General features: G+C 39.7%; 1 protein-coding gene across 1 annotated transcript; it reads left to right on the forward strand.

Moving 5' to 3' along the window:
- Window positions 1-127: 127 nt before the first annotated feature.
- Window positions 128-4614, forward strand: LOC129379975 (apolipoprotein M-like). Its single transcript, XM_055060935.1, has 7 exons — window positions 128-298; window positions 552-691; window positions 2296-2366; window positions 3174-3308; window positions 3988-4086; window positions 4158-4185; window positions 4261-4614. The coding sequence occupies exons 1-6, from the start codon at window positions 185-187 to the stop codon at window positions 4169-4171; spliced, it is 573 nt and encodes a 190-aa protein (XP_054916910.1). The 5' UTR covers window positions 128-184; the 3' UTR covers window positions 4172-4185; window positions 4261-4614.
- Window positions 4615-8476: the final 3862 nt, after the last annotated feature.

An 8476-nucleotide genomic window follows, 5' to 3' on the forward strand; every position in this document is an offset into this window, starting at 1 on the left:
CATCAAAGGATGCTGAAACCTCAAGCTCAGCCCCAGATGATTGTCGCTAACGGCAGCCCCCCGCTGCAGAACAGTAGCTAATAATTCACCCACACCCACTCTGTTTAATTTAGCAACATTGCATAAAGTCAGACGTGTCCTTGGAGTTCACTGACATTTGTACATTCTGATTTAATTTGCAGTCATGTTCAGTGAAGTTTGGCTATATTTGTTGTATTTTCATGCTTTTGTTCAGCAGATTTTTGCTCCCTGCAAGTATCGTGAGCTGCTGGCTGTGAACTCACTCGACCTGCACCAGGTGAGACTCAAAATGTTTGCTTTCTGTCAGTAAAACAGTAAATGAAGGAACGTTAACCGTCCTTCATGTGGTTTACTGGTGTTTTTACTGAGATGCGTTGCCTCAGAAGGGAACTTTCCACCTCCTCCTCTGTTCTTTCCACAAGTGGTCTTTGCTGCAAGTCGTGGGCTTCTATCTTTAATAATCTTCTTCTCGTGTTTACTGCTTCCCTCCCCCACGACCGACCATCTCTCTCCCTGTGTGTGTGTTTCAGTATGCGGGGAAATGGTTCTTCAAGGCGGCCGTCAGTCCCAGGGACTCAGACATCAGCAAGTTCAGGATGTTTGACAACATCGTCTTCACCATAGAGGACAGGTCCAACACCACGCTGGTCCTGACTGGAAACATGCGGATGTAAGAAGTCAAACAGCCCTGCTACACACACACACACACACACACACACACACACACACACACACACACACACACACACACACACACACACACACACACACACACACACACACACACACATGCTCACACATAAAAGACGGAATCATTGGATGCAGGAAACTAAAGCATGTAGCAGCTGACAGTTTCAGAATGACAACAACCTCTTTCACACATTTCTATGAATATCAGCTCTATATGTATAAGTGTGTGTCATGCCAAAAGTATTCCTTCATGTGCTTTCACACACACACACACACACACACACACACACACACACACACACACACACACACACACACACACACACACACACACACGTGATGTCCTGTTGGTGATTCAACACACTGATTTGGTACCAGCTCGTCCGTTTCCGCTGCAGCAGCTCCGGTTGTTCTGGAAGGATTTCCACAAAGCTTGATAGAGTTGATGGGAGTTTTTGATCACATTTGTGAGGTCAGACACTGATGTTGGATGAGGCTCACCATTCTAATTTGTCCCATAGGAGTTCTGTCAGGTTGAGGTCAGCCCAGTCCATTTCTTCCGCTCCAGACTTTCCTGTTCATGGCTGATAATTTGTACATTAGTGAGAGGTCATGTTAGCAAAGCTGGAGGCCATTTTCATTTCTCCACACTCGATGCTCTGCATTGCTCTTGTTGACGTAACCAGCAGCTCGTACATATGATGTCCTTCAGCCAATCTGAAGGACATATGAAGTTCTTCAACTGATAACTCTGCAGAATGCTCAGACCTCTGACCTCTGACCTCTGACCTCACTCTGTGACTAAATGTGTACCAATGCTTGCATTTTAATATTCTTCATTCATTTAATCACATGCAAACATTCAATAAACATTTTATTTTCTAATTTTAATAACTGTTCATGTCGTCGTTGCCTGGTCATTTGTAGCACAGGATGAATCTGCAACTGAAAAATCCTTCCAACTTCAACAAGCCCAGAGCTTTCTGATTGGCTCTGATCAATTCAATTGATCAGTTTCTGGATTAACCTGGATTATGCATTTTTATCCAGGAGGAGCTAAAATGCATATTGATCGGACATTTAATTGTGTATTCCAGCACTTTTGATTCTGACATTCATGATCTTCTGCCAGATGGTTGAACTCAAACCCTTTCCAGACCCGTTTAACTTCCAGTTTTTGCTCACAGTTTGTCTTTGGACGTTGAACCCAAACATACGAGACGTTGGTCTAAAATACCAAGATAAGCTTCAATGTTTGTCAAGCTGCTTTTTACTGAAGGTTTATTAGCCTTTTGTTTTTAAAAACTGGAGCTAACAGCACCTATAAAAATCATCAGCAGAGGACGCGTTGCTGTTCAGAAGTTTAAAAAGGGAACTAAACTTTTATGCTTGGAAATTCACGTCACAGCTTGACTGAACCCAGAGTTATGCAAGGCAAATAAACCAGCATCGTTTGCAGCATAGGTAGAAAAGGGAATGTGAAAGTAGAAAAAGTGAAAATGATTTTATTTGAAAAATTAAACTATTACTTCTCTCTTGTATTTCTCAATAGGTCAGTTTTGGTTTTATTTTTCATGTTTGCAGGGGAGAGGCGTGCATAAAGCAGAACTGGACGTATCATGTGCAGCCGGGGAGGGATGACCTGCTGCTGGAAGGTTAGTGCAGCTTTAACCAGCGTTGACAAGAGAGGAGAAACGGATCAGGATGGTTAAAAGGGATGGTGGTGTGTTTATGTCTGAAAAAAGGAGAAAGAATAAAGAAGAAAACACCTGACATCAAGACTGTGATTCTCTAGAACTATAATGTGAGCTGCTGGGGAAATCCCGGCGCTGGTTTTGGTTTTCAGGCCTGCAGAAATATGATATTCTTAGGAATGTGTTCAGCATGCCACTGTGCACCAAACATTAGAACCACTTTCTCATCACATGGAGTTCCCCAGGGTACTGTTTTGGGTTGCTTTTTTTATTATCATTCAAACTCATCTTTCTTCACTCTAATCAAAATATTTAGGAACTCTGTTCTCTCCAATTTCCCCACTACAGATAATAAACTCAGATAGTAGCATAAACTGCCATCTGCTTTCTGCTGCTTCAAATTTGTCAAAGATCTCATTTATTTACAGTCCAGGTCTAATAAACCACTTTGCACCTTTTTAAAAATATTTTTGCTCCAGAATAAGACTTGAACAGTTGTTGAATGGTTGCACAGCAGCAGAAACGTTTCCTGCAATGAAGACAGCGAGGAGGAATATGACTGCAGAGAGTCCTCTGGACTTGATAAAGTGAAATACAAAAACAGGCAAAGAACCATTTACAATCAGTAATTCAGAATACTTCCAGGATCAATGAAGAGACTCTAAATACCTGAAACAATCTGTGCACCATCTGGTTTAAATGAAGCAGAAATGGAGTTTCTTTTACATCTGATCTGTGTTTTACTGGTGTGTGTCGGTTCTAATCCAGGCAGGCAGCAGCGCCGTAATCTGCTGTGGAGCGGCATGTGGGCCAACTGCAGCGACTGCATCGTTTTCCAGGAACTAGAGCCGCCTCTGAAAGAGACCGACTCGGAGGATTCACTCAACAGATTCCTGCTATACAGTAACTCACCCGACATCAAGTCACATTCAGCCTTTTATCAAACAAAAACCTCTAAAACTGCAAATACTTCTTATTTCTTCTTCTTTTTTCTTTTTTTTTTTTACATTTGTTATATTTATATTCTGCTGGTCAAAATATTGACCAGCAGAATAACCCTAACTAAATTATATACAGTTTAGTTAGTTGTAGGGATGCAATTCATCTACTTGTGATTAATTGTTCATTAGATGAAAATTAATCCAATAATTAAACAACAATGTTCACTTTGACCTTCCTGTAGTGTTCTAGTTTGGGCACCATCCAGAAGAGGGCGCCACTGGTCATCTTTAAGCAAATCAGTAGATACATAAACAAAGATGGCAGGAGAGAGAAACGGTCTGGAGGGGGATGAAAAATCACTTTATTTGGTTCTGTTTTGAAATCTAAACACTCAACAAACTCCTTAAGTTTCATAAAACATAATTTTGAAAAAAATCCAGCATCCAGCCTAAAGAGGCCAGAGAAAACTCAGATTTTTAAGAAAACATCCAATAATTTAACTAATTGAACTAATCATTCATTAAATGAAATGTCAGTCAAGTTTAAAAAATCAATCAAGTTTAGATTAAGTCAGTAATCAATAACTAGCATCTCTAGTGAGTTACTTAGATTTTCTTTTTTTCCGTGGTTTGACCTGAAGGTCGGCAGCAGGATGTCGACTCGGAGATGTTGACGACGTTTGTCAGGAACTCGGCTTGCAATGGCCTGACGGCGAGCGTCACACTACCTCATGAGAAAGGTTTCTCATCAGCAATGCACGTTTATGCTGTTTTCTTTAACATTTATTCTAACAGTTTCATGTTTTTCCAGAGTTTTGCATCTAGACATGCGAGTGGAGGTAGGCGCGGCTTCTACCAGCTGCAGAGTCGCTTCCCGCTCAGTGAAATCACAGCTTTTCTCTCATTTCTTACAGGATGCTTTGGGAGATCTTGGATCTTTTTGCCTCTCCTGTGCTACACTAAAGTGAACCAGGAGGCCTCAGAAAGTAGCGATAATTTTGTTAAACACAGCAAAGCCAAACCCATCCATAGGTTTCATTTTCAGAGCTGCAGCTGCTGAGGCGGGAAGACCCGGCAGAATCCACCATCAACAACCCTGGAAATCCCAGCAGTCAGAAATACCTGATCACCTGCACAGGAAGGAGCAGTTTGTCTTCTCATCTGACTTTATTCTTTTGAGATTATCAGAGTGGCATTAATGTGACGCTCTGACTTTCATTGTCAATATTTTCTTCACTTTTCTCTGAATAAACAAACTTTCATCTTGACATCAGTTTGAAATGGATTCACTGAACTCTGATAAGACAGTTTAGTATGAGAAAGTCAAACATTTCTGTTCCAAAAGGTTTTTAGTTTCAGGAGTTCTCTGAAGGTGCAAAGCTCCATGAATGAATCATTCGGAGGTTTGAGTTTAATCTGTTGTACATTTAGCTGAATTCAGTGGAGATAAATGTTTCATTTGGGTAAAAAAAACAAACAAAATATTGCTTAAGTCAAGTAAAATAAATGTTTGAGCTTTGATATTATTTATTCTGAAAACAAGAAGCTGATGCTCACATTATCTCATATCCAGCTGCATCATTACAAGCAATCCAGTTCAATCCAGCTTCATTAAAGCTTCATCACTAATTATATTATCATCTTTTATGAATAGATTGGAATCAGATTTGAACTGAAATCCCATCATTAAATTATAACCACATTTATTCCCCTGAAGCTTCCTGGTTGCTGATGGGAGAATTTAATGAAATGAAAATATTTTCAACTTCTCCAGGTCTGAAAGTTGGAAACTTTCCTACACAGAGCTTCAGTTTGTGTTTTGGTCTGTCAATTATGATCATTTATTGAATTCAGATGAACTGACACATTTTTTTTTATCTATGTTTCAGCAGAAAGTTTGGAAGGATCAGAGTGGAGATTAATAAAAAATAAAGCAGAATGCCTACATGCAGCACAGTCAGAGGAAAGGAGAGCAAAAATAATGAAAACCGGAGAGCTTGAATAACAAAGGTCCAGGTGGAGAATGAGTCTGAATGCAGGTGAGTTCATCAGAGGAATGTGGAACAGCTGAGGAAGAGAACCGAGGAAGAGGAGAATAATGAACACAGAAATCACAAAGGAGACAAACACTGGAAAATGAACTTAAACATACAGGTAACAAACATTTCTAACCAGTCAGACATGAACCTGCACATTTCAGTTTATTACAACCTCTATTATTCTGGCCAGATTCATTTAATGCACCAGTTTATTGGAACTCAGATAGACAGAAATGTACTTGTAGGGCTACACATCATGTTTTACTGAAGCTGGATGCGAAAGCATGAAGACACAAGGTGAGTTCATCCACTCTGAAGCTAAAACAAGAACTCAAAAATCAACTAAAAGAGATCAGATTAAACCAGATTAGCTGGACAGCCTGACCTGGACAAACAGATACGAGGGGAATTAGAATAGAATAGAATTCAACTTTATTGTCATTGCACTGTCACATGTACAAAGCAACGAAATGTAGTTTGCATCTATCCAGAAGTGCTATATTGGATATAAATATTTTTAAACAGTTGTACAAAGATATAAACAGAGAGTAATATTGATGTGCTATAAATAAAATGTTTTGTACAAATATAAATAAATATGAGAGCTATGTACATATTATACAAATTACAGAGATTATACAGAATAAACAGGAATATGAAGAATGGATAGTATATATATATATATATTAGTTGTTTTATAATACAGGATAAGTAATGGCAGATTAGATTTACAGATTATATAAAGATTATATACAGATTGTGTATGTGAGGAAACAGTCTGGGGATGGGGGTACAGTGTCAGGAGGCGTTCAGGAGCGTGACAGCTGTGGGGAAGAAGCTGTTCCTGGTGGTTCTGGTCCGCAGGCTTCTGTAACGCCTCCCAGAGGGCAGGAGAGAGAAGAGCGTGTGTGCAGGGTGAGTGAAGTCCTTTTCCTTTTACCTGCAGCAGGAATTTCACTTTTGTGAATACTTGATTTTTAATCTGAATTTATGCCTGTTTTTTCTGGTTTCCTCCCACAGTTGAGAAACATCTGTTGGCTTCGCTGATGGATCACTGGGTGGCGGCACCAAAATGATGGTAAATCAGCTGTTTGATGATGCAATACTTTTCCAACAGGCTCCGGTTTTGACAGAAAAGCATCAAAACGTTGAGCTCGGATCAGTCCAGGTCTTTCAGATTTACAACAATTTGAATCTGACTGGATTAAACTCAAGTCACGAAAATCTCCATATTTATTATTTCATTTTGTCTCAAATTTTTAAAATGCTCTTAAAGTTGGAATCTGCAACAAGTGGCTCTTTGGACTTTCCACAATGGCTCTTTAAAACTTTGGCTAAAAATTATAACTAAATAAATTTTGTACATATTTATTAACAAATGCAGGTTTTCATAGTTTTTTAAATTTTTTTTCATGGAATAAAATTGAATGACTTTAAAAGTAGCAGTTCTATTCTCTGGGTCTGTTTTTCTTGTCATTTGGTTTGAAACTAAACGCTTTAATTAAAATAGTTAAATTAGTGTGAAGTGAACAATTCAGAGACTGAGATTCAGACAAAAGTCAGGGAGCAAAAACAATCTTTAACACATGTGCATGCAGACGGAGAGCAGAAATAAACTGCATTAGGCGAAAATCATTCTGCTCTAATGAACTCAGGAGTTGCATAGTTGCTTTATTCACCTCTCTCTGCTAACAGGCGGAGACTCAATCTTCGAAGACCAAACAAAAACAAAGGAAAACAGACGGAACAGTTCAACCTTGTACGCTCAATCACTGTCATGTCTACGGGATGACATGACAATTGAGGTTCTTTACAAATTGCATCACATTTTCTATAGTAAATATTTATCAAAAATGAAAACTATGGTCTTTTAAAACTTTATTTCCTCTTTATTAACTCTTTGTGGCTCTAAACTGGTTTGATTTAGTCTGACTAATTAAGGTTGCACATCCCTGTGTTTGAAAACTGCAGCACAGTTTAAATTTAATCCCCAGATCTCCACAATCTAGCCTGTTTGTTTTCTGCAGAAACTTTAAATATATGGATGTAAAAATATCCTAATTATGTCGTCTTCACACTGACGGATACAAACAGAGAAGTGTGAGCAGAGCCGACTGGCAGCAGTGGAAGTGAGCATGTCTCAATCTGCTGGTTTGAACTGCGGCTCTGTTAAACACTGGAACATAGTGCAACCTGTGGGTGAATCTTCACTCTGACTTTCAAGCAGCACCAGTTGGGAACTACCTGCAAACTCATCGGCTTCTTTGTTATTACAGGTAGGATGCACAGGAAGCAGCGGTGCAGAGTCCGTCCCCTGCTCTGAGTGGGGACAGCACCCTGCAGCCCACATCCAGGCCAGTTTGTTTTCTCGTGTTGCAGGTGTAGGTGTGTGTCTGGTTGTATGAGTGAGCATGTGATGAAGCAGGAGAAAGTTAGTGACATTCTCAGGGTCCAGAGAAACCCTCTGAGCCTGCCGGGGGGGGAGGCCCATGGAGCACGAAACCAAAAACTGCAAAACAAAATGGAAACAAACATGTTGCTCTCACTTCTGCTTTTTTTTCCCAATGAGTCTCATCCTCGTGTTCAGATTCACACTTAAATTTGTGAATAACACTTCTCCTCTCACAAGCTCTCAATGCAGCTTCTCGTTTCAAGCAGCATTTCTTTCAGTACAAACTGATTTTGCAGAAATTACTGCATGTGGAAACCAGACAAATAGAGAACGAAGTCCATGGAGTTCAGTACAACTCTGCATCGATTATTACTTCTTTATTCCAATAAAAAACGTACACACACCAGAAAACTCCAGACATGATTTCCACTGCCTGGTGTCACACAGCAGTTCTGGTTCTGGTTCTGCTTTAGGCGCTTCAGCTGATGACATCACCAGGTCCAATGATAGAGATTATTAGTAAAAATCATAGAGGGACACTCTGAATTAGTTTAAAAATGTTAATAAAGAGGAAAAACAAATTCAAATAACTTTGAATGGTGGATTTCAGGCTTGTGTCCCCGATGTCCATCCAGTCCCAGTGACCTGAAACTTTTAGATCATCAAATGATGATGTCATCAGCAGGTGAATCGGGAAGC

Source organism: Poeciliopsis prolifica, unplaced genomic scaffold (assembly GCF_027474105.1).
Source record: "Poeciliopsis prolifica strain line A6 unplaced genomic scaffold, Auburn_PproV2 SCAFFOLD063, whole genome shotgun sequence".
Classification (NCBI taxonomy): domain Eukaryota; kingdom Metazoa; phylum Chordata; class Actinopteri; order Cyprinodontiformes; family Poeciliidae; genus Poeciliopsis; species Poeciliopsis prolifica.